The sequence below is a fragment of the Globicephala melas genome, chromosome 12 (genome assembly GCF_963455315.2).
Source record: "Globicephala melas chromosome 12, mGloMel1.2, whole genome shotgun sequence".
In the NCBI taxonomy this organism is placed as follows: Eukaryota; Metazoa; Chordata; class Mammalia; order Artiodactyla; family Delphinidae; genus Globicephala; species Globicephala melas.
In genome coordinates this window covers 82,626,551-82,641,529 of record NC_083325.1, presented here as the reverse complement: position 1 = coordinate 82,641,529, position 14,979 = coordinate 82,626,551, and the positions used below count along the sequence as shown (strand labels likewise).

Genomic DNA, 14,979 nt, shown 5'->3' with positions numbered 1-14,979 from the left:
TGCTGAGTACTTTTCAAGCATTATCTGATTCATTCTCCAAGCAACCCTATGGGTAGGTATCATTACTATTGCCATTTTATAGATGAGGAAACCAAGGCACAATGAGGTTAAGTAAATTGGCCAAGTCATAGAGCTATTAGTCATGGGATGTGAGCCCATATCAGCCCATCTCTAATGCCCATGATATCAGCCACAATGCTACCCATCCAGCACTGCATACACAGTGGCCCATGAAACACGGTATAGGACCTGCTAAAGGCCATAATTGGAAAATGTCAGAACTTGCAAGTATTCAATGCTATAATCTTAAGAAATAAGGGAAGTTAGTTACATGGCCTTATTTTTACTTTAACATAAATTATTTAAAAAGGTTTTATATATGATCGTAAAATCTGTTGAAAAATTATAACCAATGGCTTATTTAATATTAGAAGATATTACTAATTTACATGAAGATGATTTCTAGTATAACTTATTTTGTTGAATATTATATCTATTTCCATAGTTTTAAAAATAGGCAGTATGAATGCATTTTAACAAAACGTATCTAAACCTTTATCACTGCCTTCCTCACCCAAAATAAACACAGTGAAGAGACTGAAAAAACACCCAAAATATACTAAACACAGTAGTTTTTAAAAATCCACAAAATAGCAATGACTTTCTAGTCTCCAATTTAAGAAGGCGGGTGAGTGTGACGCAAGCAGACTGCAAAAATCACGCTGGGGGTATGTAAGGAGGCACTTCAGTAGGAAGACTTAGTTCACCCTATTTCATCCAAAAGTCATATTTTTAAAAGGCTAAATACAACTCTTTTCTTTTTAAACACATTAAAATTTAAAGAATTATTTTGGTGGTAGTTGGTAGAAAATAATTCTGCCTGGATTAAGTGTGCTAAAAGATATAGTTTAAAAATAGAATTTAAGAATCTCTCTTCTAATCTACTTGGTATGTGGTTCTATTTTCTTTTAGCATTTAACTGCTATAGTACCTCTATTTGTTCTAAAGACAACTAAGCTGCCTAGGCTTGTGGAGAACGGATCCTCTAAGTTTTCCCATTCTCAGTAATTTGCTGTGTAGCCTTTTCCCAACAATAGAACAAGATTAGCAAAACCTAGTCTTGTTATCCTACAAACCAGTACTAGTCAACTAAGATAAATATGTTCTTCAGAGGGGTCAGTATGGCTGAGGTTAAGAGCATGGACTCTAAGTTTAAAACTCTAACCCTCACATTTACCAACCACTGAAGCCTTTGGCAAGTTGCTTTAATCTTTCTGGGGAAAAAAAAAAATCTTTCTGTGCCTCAGTTTCTTTACCTATAAAATGAAATCATAATAGTATCCACTCCATAGCTGTGAGGATTAAATGAGTTGTATATAAAACATTCAGCCTGGCACGTGTAAGCCCTATTTTAAATGTTGGCCATTATTAAGAAGCATTTCTTGGTTTGTATTCTTTAAACCTAAGTAACTGTTAAGGTTCTACATATTTGAGGATTCAATCTATGGATTCTAAGTTTTGGATTAGGTCTTTTAATAAGCAAACCTACAGGGGGACAAAAATCATTTCCGTGCAGTCTCTGAGATTTCTCAAAATCTTATTATATTCAAATAGTACTTGAAAGTCACTGCTCCCTTGACTGATACTTTTCCTATACATAGGTGGTAGGTTAAAAAAATTATTCCTCATTTAAGATACAAAAAAGCCTCAGTAGGTTGAATTTATCTGAATCTTTTTCTAAGCAGAGATTATATATACTAAGTTTAATGTCTGATTTGTCAGAAAGAGATTTGGAAAATCAGATAAATGTGACTCCATCGCTTCTAATGTTCAAAACTCAAAACAAAAACAAGTAGAAATAATCTTATAAACATTTCATCATAATTTTTTTTACCTAAATTTTCAAGGTCTTTCTTGGTGACAAATTTGTAATCATCATAAACTGTGCTTTCTGGATTCTCTTCCAGTTCTTCTGTCAAGTTGTCTAAGAAGGAACACCACCTGGGAGCAGGACCCAAAACCTGCCGGCGTTGATTAGAAGGTTAGCAAATGTACATTCTAATCATGTGAACTAAGAGTTATTTTACAACCAGATTTCGTGTTATATTTTATATAATTTAAAAATCCTTGATTCTATCAGAAATACTGAGAAACAACTGCAATATGCATAATCAAGTCTATAATGGAAGAGAAAAAACAGAGTAGGGAGAACTTAGTCCTATAAGGGAAAAATCTCAGTCTGGGACACAACAATATTAATGAATATTCTTACATGAGAACTATGAAAATATAAATAATAATTCAGGTAGTAATAGTAACATCCGTCTATAATTCTATTATCTCTTTCATTCAAAACAGTACTAGAATCTACAAAAGCACACTTGGCATATCAGACCTTTTGTTTGCCACTCAGGACGAAAGTCCAAAATGAGAATTACCCTTTTTAAGGGTTTTCAACTAATCACTTGATAATTACATTCTATCTTGTATGGTCCACTTCATTTAATTGATTAAAAATTAAAATTCTGTATACAGAATTCTTTAGATTTAACCTAAAATGGGCTGCCAGGATCCACAATCAGTCCCAATAAAAGGCTGAGGAACAAAGGATTGAACAGAATTTATAACCAAGTAATAAAATATGAATACTTCAATTTGTAACCCAATCACTTCCATAAAATACCGTGATTGCTTCTTACGCTTTTGCCCTTGGTACAAATCTTTCCCAGCAGATGCCTCACGCATTGAGGTCAATGCTTATCCCAAAAGAAATAACACTCAGCGGGAGAGCCAAGCTACTGAAACCCTCTCTCACGGTGGAGGCTTTCAGAAGAGAGAACTCTGGGCTCTTACAAAACAGAACTTCCAATGACTTCTTGCCTGTGTATTTTGACAGTAATCAATCATACAGAGGAAAAAAAACAAAACTCATAATGGAAATTATTAAATCTAGCTTAAACTTTTTGGAGAAGGGAAGGTAGGAGGAAGAGAGTTATAACAAAGGAAGACAGCCCCCAACACCCTCTTCAACCATTTAAAAAAAAAAAAAAAAAGTAAATGTAAGATACAGCCGTACTAATTAATTCTATTATTTTGCCTGATTAGAGAGGGTGATCCCACCACTCCTGCCAAAGGCTGTGGGGCTCATGAACATGAAAAACAACTCTTAATGAGCATTAAAAAGTCCCATGGAGGGCTTCCCTGGTGGCGCAGTGGTTGAGAGTCCGCCTGCCGATGCAGGGGACACAGGTTCGTGCCCCGGTTTGGGAGGATCCCACATGCCGCGGAGCGGCTGGGCCTATGAGCCATGGCCGCTGAGCCTGCGCGTCCGGAGCCTGTTCTCCGCAACGGGAGAGGCCACAATAGTGAGAGGCCCGCGTACAGCAAAAAAAAAAAAAAAAAAAAAAAAAGTCCCATGGAGAATTTTCTTACTTGCATAATCTGTACAATTTTTAAAACAGAGGTAAAGGTCTTGATATGCTAAGTGGTTAGACTAACCATAAAGACAAACCTTCAAGAAATGAAAGGTATTTTTAAAAAAATTCAATGTAGACCACTTTAAAGAAACTGCTGTGATTTTAAGCAATTTTAGGACAGTAGCTTGAAGTCGACAAATATCGATATTAATTGCTACTATACATAAAGCACGGTGCTAAACCAAGGTCCCCACTATCCTCTTACTCCCCACGGAGTCAGAAACCTAACTGCAGCAGATGGTTTGTGCATGCACACACACGTGCACATGAGCACACACTCAGCCGTTCAAAGCAATGAACTGAGATTGTGCGGAATCCACGTGGAAGACGGGCGAGGGCTAGATGAAACAGGCCGGGTTGGGACACTCAGTAAGTATATTTGAAAGGACTTCCGGTTAGAATGAACACGTGAGCAAGCTAGGAAAACCACAGGGGCACCTTCTGAGAGTGAGAGTTTAGGCACCTGCAACTACAGGGTATCTGCTTCCCGTCAGTCACAAATACGCAAAAGCAAAGCTCGGCCACGCACTGGTGTATGACCTAAGGACAGCAATCGTCTCCTCTTTCAGAGAGGAGGAAAGTACACTAACGCGTAGCACGTTTCTAGAATGTAAAATCCTCAAGAAATTGTTCTCACGGGAGGGTTTAAACTTCATCTGTTTTAAGTGCTTAATTTCCAGTACCTAGAACATTGCCTGCCAAGTAGTAGGTGTTCAATAAGTGTTTCATAAATAAATCTAGTCACACATAAAACACGTATGGATGCATTCATGAATTCCACTGCACAAGGCATGAAGACTTAAAGGGTTTACTTTGGCAAAAGTATTTTTTAAATTGTCTAGTTGTCCTCACTCAGATAGAAACATTCAAATACCTCACCATAAAATTACTGGATATAAGAACACTTTTTAGTGAAAGTCGGACTTATTTTGCCTCCTATGCAAGGGGGTACTGGTACCAAAGGACCTCATAATAAGGTAGTTTCACCTTTAAACCTTAAATCAGTCACAAACGTGGGCTTCAAAGACAATGGAGAGATTACACTGTGTTTACTGACTTTTCTTGGGGGATGAGGGGTAGGAATACTAAAATATCAGACCAGATCTGAACTGACTTTCACATGGCCCTTTTTTATAATGTTCCACAACACTCTTTTTGATAGTTACCTGGATTCTAATGAAACTGTTTCAAATTGCCTCTCCAGGGACAGCTCTGGTTATGGAAAATAATCTCTGCAATCAAATTCACGGCCATTAAATTTTACAGGAGGAAATATTTCCATCAAAAACAAAACTAAGTCTAATGGGTTGATTATTAATCACGTTTTCCTACTTCCTACTCAGAGAAAAAAATCAGAGTAACCATAACAAAGTTCAAATTACTGATTTAACTGGTATTCACTGAAGGTTTTATCCGCATCAGAGCTTTCCTCAAAGGTCTACCACTAAGTTGCAAAAACAGAGGTTGGCTTAACTAATAAGGAGGGTTTAACCACGTGCACAGCTCTGATGTACCTATAATGACCACAATATTAATTCATGTGTAAAAATTTCTCGGTCTTTATTCATAAAATGTTAATCCTTCAACGAATATGTAAAAATATATTAATTTATTCTTACATTTCAGGCTTTACAACTTGAAGAAAACATCTTTTTTAACAATTGGTGTACTATCACTACTACGTCAAAAGTTTCCAGGCTTTCTGTAGTGTCATTACATTGCTATATTCTATACTGCAGTCAAAACTGATTATTGCTTGGTTATCTACAGTTTTATGCACCAGAAGAGTTTTGTTTCAGAAACTTGGTAAAGACTGTTCTATTTTAAACTTCAGTTATCTGTTAATGACTTTCCACTTTTTATAAGAATTTCCTAAAGTCACAGGTCAGTAAAAGTAGAGAATTGGACACGGACTCATCAAACTGCTATAAAGGGATACTGTGGGTCCCTCAGCAACTTTAATGACAATCATATCAATCAATTTAAACAGAAATACTTGGTCCTCCAGAATAGGAAAGAATCTTCATCAGTGTGCTTTGGGAAGGCCTTGACTGAAATGCAGCCGAGTATCTACTTGCTCTAACCCGTTTGGGCAAAAGAACCAATTTTAAGGTACATGAAAATACATGCCATGTGCCCAGGCTCATCTGCCTCTATGATTACAATCTACCTTTAAGATGTTAATTACGTATGCTTAATTTAAAACCTCAAAATTCTCATATATTCTGGTAATGGACAAAAATGACTAAGAGTGGGGAGGACAGACGATGAATATTAAGATTCTTAGGGAGTTGACAGAAGAGGGTACCCCTTCCCCCATTCTTTTGAAAAACCACTGTGCCACATCCTAAAGCTGGGTTAAGGCAGAAATAAGGACTGAGGATTACTGGATGGATGGTTTTAACAGATCAAGGGTGATTAAAATAACAACAAAGTATTATTAATATCATTAGAGACAAAGAACCAAACTGTACTAATTCAATATAGATGCCATAATTTTTCCCATTTACTTATAATGCTACTTAGTATTTCCTATTTATATGAAAATCACTGATAATATAGCACAGCAATTAAATATGAAATTGTTACCCTGACTTTTAAAAATAAATTTATTTTTTGGCTGCATTGGGTCTTCGTTGCTGTGCGTGGGCTTTCTCTATTTGCGACGAGCGGGGGCTGCTCTTCGTTGCGGTGCGCGGGCTTCTCATTGCGGTGGCTTCTCTCTTGTTGTGGAGCACGGGCTCTAGGTGCACGGGCTTCAGTAGTTGTGCCACATGGGCTCAGTAGTTGTGGCTCGTGGGCACTACAGTGCAGGCTCAGTAGTTGCATCACACGGGCTTAGTTGCCCCGCAGCACATGGGATCTTCCCGGACCAGGGATCGAACCCATGTCCCCTGCACTGGCAGGTGGATTCTCAACCACCGTGCCACCAGGGAAGTCCCTTCACTTTTAAACTAATGATTTAAAAACAATTTTAAAAACCTTAGTAACTAAGAAAATTCTTAATTACTCCATTTGGTAGTACTGTATCAACACACAATAAATAACTTTTTTCTTTTTTCACAATAACTTCGAACAAAAATGGGAAACTTTAACTGTATGTAATATATCCAAGTGTTCTAACATGTATCAGTTAAAAGTTTCCCCATTAGAATTTTAACCCACATCTAATCTGAAATCTGTTGCTCTCACTATAAGGCCATAACTCTTTATCAGAAATAACTGGGGCCAAGGACTTCCCTGGTTGTCCAGTGGTTAAGAATCCACCTTCCAGTGCAGGGGATGCGGGTTTGATCCCTGATCGGGGAACTAAGATCCCACATGCCATGGGGCAACTAAGCCTAAGCACCACAACTACTGAGCCCACACGCACTGGAACCCGGTGCTCCACAACTAGAGAGAAGCCCGTGTGCTGCAACGAAAGATCTCGCACGCCGCAATGAAGATCCTGCGGTGCCGCAACTAAGACCCAACGCAGCCAAATAAATAAATAAATATTAAAAGAAGAGGAAGAAGAAGAAGAAACTACTGGGGCCAAAAAGCATTTGAAGCCTTAGAGTCTTCTGCATTTTCAAAAGGTAACACAGTATGTATAGTGCTTTTATGTAAAATCTTCAGTGGGGTCTGGGTCAGTGGTCCATAATCAAACACGTTAATAGTTCTCTGCGGCAAAATCTACACATCTTCACACCGGTGATCTGGATAAATAGACTAGAAAGAGCCGCCTCATTACATGTCAGATTTGAGTCCTAACGAAGCGATTCAGGTTTTGCCACTGATCAGTTATAAAAAAAAAAATTCAGGGCTTTTTGGATTTCAGAATTGCAGATCAGAGATGATGCGGGTATACTATAATGTAACTATCGTTAACCACTATTACGATTAATCATAATTTTTCTCAATGTATAGCCTGTATCTCCAGAAGGAGAACGGGATTTTGCCAACTAAGATGACCAACTCTGCAATACACAAACTCAAAGGCAAACTTCCTTTTCAAACTTTCCCTCTATTATTAGTTGAACAGCACCACTAGTACCAGCATGTATTTTTAAATTCTGACAGCTGGGGCTTATTAATAACCGGTCATAAATAAGCCTAAAAGAGGAGAGACAGCTGGGTGAGCCGAGGGAGTGGCCACGAATTTAAGCATGCAACTGCATTTGCAACATAATGAGCTGCCTAATTGCGTATCCAAGTTTACATGTATTTGCGTGAGTAACTGTGAGTCATTTAAAGGTACTCTACTTGTAGTACTTTGTTCTCTCATTCCTAAAAATCAGATCAGCAAAAGAGCAATTTAGTTTCAACATTTTAAAATATTTATTTTAAAAAGGAGAAAAATTATTATCTGCCATGATTTCAATTTTTTTCAATTCACTTTTTGAAAAGCAGTTTAGGCACTGAAATAAAATGATAATAAAAGAAGGCCAGGTGATAAAGAAAAAGATCACCTATGCCATTCTGTCCGTATCAGCCGACAAACCAGTAGTTAATCTATGCAATGCCCTATGAGTACAAACAAGCATGCGACGGAGCATCTATAGTCAAGGGTTAGGGGAGACAGGACGCCCCAAGCAAACAATTCAATGGCGCACTAACTATATATTTTTATCTCCTTTCCCTCCCAAGCCTACTTAAAATGATAGTAAACCAGTATAAAAGGTATTACCTTCAAGGACAAAAAGAACAAAAGAAGAAAATATAGCGGTTAAAGGATTTAACACAGTATAAATGTTGGGTACAGGCTTCCGTGGTGGTGCAGTGGTTAAGAATCCGCCTGCTAATGCAGGGGACACGGGTTCGACATGGACCAGGACACGGCTTCCTGGTCCGGGAAGATCCCACATGCCGCAGAGCGACTAAGCCCATGAGCCACAACTACTGAGCCCATGTGCCACAACTACTGAGCCTGCACGCTAGAGCCTGCGAGCCACAGCTACTGAGCCCATGTGCCACAACTACTGAAGCTCATGCTCCACAACAAAAGAAGCCACCGCAATGAGAAGCCCACGCACCACAATGAAGAGTAGCCCCCGTTCGCTGCAACTAGAGAAAGCCCAGGCACAGCAATGAAGACCCAACGCAGCCAAAAAAAAAAAAGTTGGGTGCTTACAGAGGTAAGTATCAAAGAGGAGACTAGATTCTTAGAGTCCTTGAGACCCAGCACTTCCAGGCTCCATGCATCTGGGAAGATGGGCCCACACAGAGGGGAGATGATGGAGTTGATGAATATCTAAAGTCCCACCACCCTTTAGGAAACCAGAGGATGATGTTTTGGAGAAAGTGAAGGAAAGCTGCTCCGCGTGGGTGGATACCTGGCACAGGTGACTTGAGCTGTGGGGGCTGAAATCAGCAAACTAACTGGCAGCCTCCACATCAGTGTGTGACCCTCAGCTCCTTCCGCAGCTCCCAGAATGCCAGAAGCCAAACACAGGTTGCCGTGCTTCCATTCCTGCCAGCCTAAACCCCTAACACTCCTGGTGAGGAACCGGGGGATTCTCTATAGAAAACGAAAGATCCCCAAAGACAGACTTCCAGATGTTGATATCTGGGAATCCTCCAATATAGGCACAGACCTCATGTTATTGCACTTTGCAGATATTGTGTTCCTTACAAACTGAAGGTGTGTGGCAACCCTGTGTTGTCAGATGGATGACGGTTAGCATTTTTTAGCAATAAGGTATTTTTAAATTAAGATATGTACATAGTTTTATAGACATAATGCGATTGCACACTTAATAGACTACAGTATACTATAAACATAACTCTTATATGCACTGGGAAACCAAAAAATATGTGACTACCTTTATTGCGACATTTGCTTTATTGTAGTGGTCTGGAGCCAAACCTGTGATTTCTCCAAGGTATGCCTTTGGTCATTAGCTGAAGAGTTAGCATGAAAATTACCAGAAGACAAGACCACGGCATACAAAGAGCTTCCAGTCAGCATTTAGTATTTCATTCTTTTTTTTTTTTTTTTTGGCTGCGTGGGGTCTTTATTGCTGCACATGGGCTTTCTCTAGTTGCGGCGAGCGGGGGCTACTCTTCATTGCAGTGCGCGGGCTTCTCATTGCAGTGGCTTCTCTTGTTGTGGAGCACGGGCTCTAGGTGCACGGGCTTCAGTAGCTGTGGCACGCGGGCTCAGGAGTTGCGGCATGCGGGCACCCTAGAGCACGCAGGCTTCAGTAGTTGAGGCGCACGGGCTCTAGGGCGCGTGGGCTTCAGTAGCTGTGGCTCACAGGCTCTAGAGCGCAGGCTCAGTAGTTGTGGCGCACAGGCTTAGCTGCTCTGCAGCATGAGGGATCTTCCCGGACCAGGGATCAAACCCGAGTCCCCTGCACTGGCAGGCAGATTCTTAACCACTGTGCCACCAGGGAAGTCCCTAGTGTCTCATTCTTAAATAAGAATAGATTGCCAAAGATCACCATTCATTTACTCAATAAATAGTTATTGTCAAGCATTTTTCTCTTCACTGTAGATACAGCAGTGAACAAAACAATCAAGAATCTCTACCTTTAAAGAGATTTCATTCTGGAAAGGGAAACAATAAACAAAGGAAAGAGTATAGAGTATGACAGACAGTGATAAGAGCTATGGGGAAAATAAAGCAGTGAAGGGTGATGGATAACACAGGGGAGGGGGAGCAGGGGTGGAGAGGGAAGCCCATGTTGAAGTGACAACTGAATACAGACCTAGAGGAGAGGAGAGAATAAACCATGAGAATATCTGGCACATGCAAAGGTCCTGAGATCAGAACTGCTTGGCAGGTTTGGGGATCAGCAAAGAGACCAACCCAGTATGGTGTGAACAGAGGGAGACAGGAAAGGGCTAGATCAGGTAGGGTCTTGCAGGCCCCTGCAGGACTTCACCTTTTCCTTGAGTGAGACGGAAGTCACTGGAGGGTTCTGAGCAGAGGCGTGACATGATCTGACTTATGTTTACAAGGATCCCTTTAAAAAGGATGGGAGACTTACTGGTTCCAGGAAAGCTCTGTCATCAGCTGAATTAAGTCAACTAAGCAAAGACTTTGGTGGCCACACAGAACAAAGCTATCAGATTTTACAGACTTAATCCAGCAGAGTCTCTAAACAAACAAAATGGCAACAACAGTGAATTCAGGGTGGGGGTCATCTGAGTTCCATAACTCCCAAATTATATTATCTAAAACATCTAGTTTTCAACAAAAAATTACAAGACGTGCAGAGAAAGCACGGCCCATATACAGGGGATAAAAAGCAGTCAACAGAACCTATCTTTTGAGGAAGTTCATACTTTAGACTTACCAGACAAAGACTTTAAATCAGCTATTACAGATATGCACAAAGAACTAAACAAACAAACCCGTGCCTAAGAACTAATGAAATGTATGAGAACACATGTCTCATGAAATAGAGAATATCAACAAGGAGAGGGAAATTATAGAAAAGAACGAAATAAAAGTCTTGGAGTTGAATAGTACAATGATTGAAATAAAAAATTCACTAGAGGGGTTCAACAGATATAAATCAGCAGAAGGAAGAATCAGCCAATTTGAAGACAGGTAAGTTGAGATTATCCAGTTTGAGAAATAGAAAGAAAACTGAACAGAGCCTCAGACACCTGTGGGACGTCAAAGAGACCAACATACACAAAATGGGAGTCCCAGAAGAAAAGAAACAAAGGGGCAGAAAGAGTATCTGAAGAAATAATGGCCAAAAACTTCTCAAATTTGGTAAAAACTATTAAACTGCACATCCAAGAAGCTCAACTCCAAGTAGGACAAATTCAAAGAGATCCACACCTAGACACATCACTGTCAAACTGTGAAAAGACAAATGTACCTGAAAACAGATATTCATACCACTCCTCTCCTGTTTTAAACTTTTGAATTTGAGGTATTGTAATGTCAAGAAAGCTTCTGGGAGACTGAAGTTAACAACGTACTGAAAACTGAACGCATACATCCACTGGAGATCTACTGACTGTGAGCCTGGCAACATTCAGAACATGCAAGCTTACACCAAACAGTCCTGCTAAATTGAGGAAAAGGGGAAAGAGAATTACTCTCAAACCACTGCAATTTAAGAGAGCAAAAATCTTGTTCAAAACCAGGAAATTCCTTCATAAACCAAATCTCTTAAAGTTCTCTTGTAAGTATTCAAAGCTGTATTATACTTAACCTAAGTAATTCTAATTTGAGTTAGAATGAAAAGCTTTTCCTGAAAATTACAAACAGTGCATTAAATAGCATGAAAAAGTCCTCAGCTTCCATCTTCCTTCAGTTCTCAAGAAAAAAGAAAACAATATCTTATTATGGTCCGTGTCTTTTTCAAAGTCCTGTTAGTTAAACAGGACAAACACGGTTCTTTTAAGGTCTCCCCTTTATTCTTTCCTGAAGAGCCTGGCTCTGCACCTCTGCTGCAAATCACCACTGGATGTTTACCATCATGTTACACTTGAAATCCCATGCAGTTTCCCCAAGTGCACATCCAGAGTTTACATTCCAATGACTCCAAGCAGTGCTTAAGTCCTCTACTTCCAGCCTTTTCCTGTCCCAGTTTCCTAACTACACTAAAAATGCTCAACCTTGACAGCTATGTCTGCACATAAGTGTACACACAACAGTCCCATGGGTGCTAAAGGCACCAGGCCAATTTTATCATTTGAGAATGTATTTATCTTTTTGATCACACACCTGGTAATGTGCACTCTCCAAGATCTTGTTTTGTCATTTTATTCCTGCCACGAGTTACACAGATGGTTTTAGTGTGTTATCCTGGTTACCACATCAGCAGTTTCCTGGTTCTATCCTACTTCCTCACAGGCAAAGAAATTTATTAATAATTTTTCGGCATATTCTTACGCTTTCCAATTCTTAAGTCTATGTAAAAACTAAGGGCATCCTAATATTTAAAAATATCTAGGGGTGGAAACTTGGCAGAAACAAAGGAAGAGTAAAATGTTTTTAAATGAAGGTTATACACTTCAACACTGCTACTCTAGAAGGGTCAAAAAATATTTTGCCACCATTTAGCAGTTAATGTTTATCTACAGGGTGCCACACATGGAACTAGGAAATCCTGAAGAATATATTTTAAATTCAAGCAAAAGGAGATTTCCATATATTCCCAAAGAAAGCCAAAGTAGAGCATTATACTGGCAAAACAAGAGGGTAAAAGAACCCAATTTTGACTCATAATTGAATAAAATGTAACCAACCATAAAGCATGTAAGTAATTTTCTACAACCCAGGTGGAATGTCTATTTCAGATTTTAAATACATATATTTCCCACTGTGATGGTAAACAGGATTCATACACATGGCAATATTAATGGCCCTATTAAGATACATGATGTGTGTGTGTGCAGGGTTGTGGGAGGGAAGTAGTGTGTATATTGTATTTATCTTTTTTTAGTGAAGTCTTAGGATAAATTCCAAAAACTTCACGTAAATCTAATCATTTTCAAAAAGAGAAGTGCTTTCCAAGGAAAACCATACACATAATGAAATATTTAAACTCAGACTGAAAGGAAAGCTATATAGTTTGGTGGGAGGAGTGATGAAAGGGAAAAGATTACCTGCTGTAGCAGAACCAAAAATTGAACTTTGGACTCCATGGCAACCATGGCAAAAGAGATGCATAATGAGGTAGACAGAGATCATTTACTTGATAAAGGAAGCATACTGATATGTCTGGAAAGAGAAACTCTCTTTTGGAACTAAACTCGAGAAGCATTTCATAGATCTCCCCCTAAGGAACTCTAACACTGAACAATACTTCTTTAAAAGAGGTTTACAAGAGAAACTTTATATGACTGTTAAACATCAAAGAAACACCATTAAACTGTAATTGATGAAGGCCCAAGTAACGTGATCCAAGCAAGCACCTTGATGACCTAACTTGACTCTGACATAGTTGAGAGCTGCGCTGTCCAATACAGCAGCCACTGGCCACATGTGGCTACTTAGATTAACTAAGATGGAGTAAAATCTAAAATTCGGTTCTTTAGGCACACCAAGCACATTTCAAGTGTTTAATAATCACACATGGCTAGTGGCTGCCATGTTGGACAGAGCAGATCTTAGAATATTTCCATCAGAGAAGTTCTACTAAACAGCACTGGTCTAGAGAACTGAAAGAAATGAGTGGTGAATATCCATTAACAGGAAACTAGACAAATAAATTATGACATATCTATAAAATGAAATATTGTGCAACTATTAAAAAGAATGGGTTTGCTTTATATTTATCTGACCTGATCAGAACAACATATTGTTAAGTGACAAAAACCCCTTTCGAAATTGTATGCATCATGAGACCCCAATTCTGCTAAAATGCACATGCTAGTGTTTGGGGGGTTTGGGGGGGCATGGAGGGAGACAGAACTGACTTGACTCTGCAAAGAGTATGCACCGACCTGTTAAGAATGGTAGTGGGAGGGGCGGTTATGAAGGACTTTTTCTTCCTTGGTTATATATTTTTACAATGTTTGATTAAAAAAAAAATAGAGCATTTTTCCTAAAGTAATAAACAACATCTCCAAAGGGACAGAGGCACAGAAACAGACAGAGTTACCAAATGATTAACAAGCCCCCTACAACATCAAACTGAAACATCAATTGTTTCAGAGCCTGTAATTCAGGATTGAGACCCTTAGTGAACATCTGGATTGGTATTTGTGATATTGACTGAGAAGAGACCTTTAAGAAAGACAAAAGATCCTTTTTCTCTCCAGAAAATTCAAGAACTTAACTCACTCACAACTTTTGATCCTTTCCATAGAGATAAACCAAAAGATCAAAACGCCCTCCCAGGAAGTAGCTTGCCATTATCTGAAGCTTCGGAGTTTTAAATCATATACCTGGGAGAGAAAACTTCAAGTCATCTCAACACTTCCAAAACTCAACTGAGCACCTGCTCCACCACCTGTAGCTTTTACCTTTGTCAACGGCATCATCACTCATTCAGCCCCATCTGCCTCTTAGTCCCCACTCCCAACGATCACCAAGCCCTAAGGAGGCATTACCTCCTGACCGCCTCTTCTATCTGTCTCCTCCTTCACCAGCCACTGCCACTACCTCAGAGGGTGCTCTCAGGACCTTTCCTGGTCAATTATGATCTGTCCTAGCCCCTGCTTCCAAAGCCACCCAATCCCTATAGGCAGAATAATCCTACACCCATATCTGATCGCACTCCCCTGAATAAAACCCTTCAAAGGCATGCCGCTCCACTTTAAATCAAAAGCAAAAATGCTAACATAGTACAAAGGTTTAGATTTAAGGCCCTTACATCTCTCCAGTTTTATTTATTTCTTGCCCCTCCCTGCCCCTGGAAAACCTAAGGAGCACACAGAACAGATCTGAGGCTCTAGCATCTAGTTTCAACTCCCTGTGTGTAGAAAGATCTCCCTGATTCCACCACCTTTCTTTCTACCTCTTTGTTGGTTAACTCCTACGTGTCCTTCAAGATTCAATTCAAATGTCTGTACTCCCCCTGACTATCCCACCAATGGAAAGATGGCT

At 39.5% G+C, this 14,979-nt stretch overlaps 1 protein-coding gene across 1 annotated transcript in view; it reads right to left on the bottom strand.

The window, feature by feature from the left end:
* NOL10 (nucleolar protein 10) overlaps nucleotides 1-14,979 on the bottom strand; it is an 88,208-nt gene that overhangs the window by 28,341 nt on the left and 44,888 nt on the right. Inside the window, exon 14 of the mRNA XM_030844605.3 lies at nucleotides 1,895-2,021. Coding sequence (XP_030700465.1) covers nucleotides 1,895-2,021 — 127 coding nt within the window. The remainder of the gene's footprint in view (nucleotides 1-1,894; nucleotides 2,022-14,979) is intronic.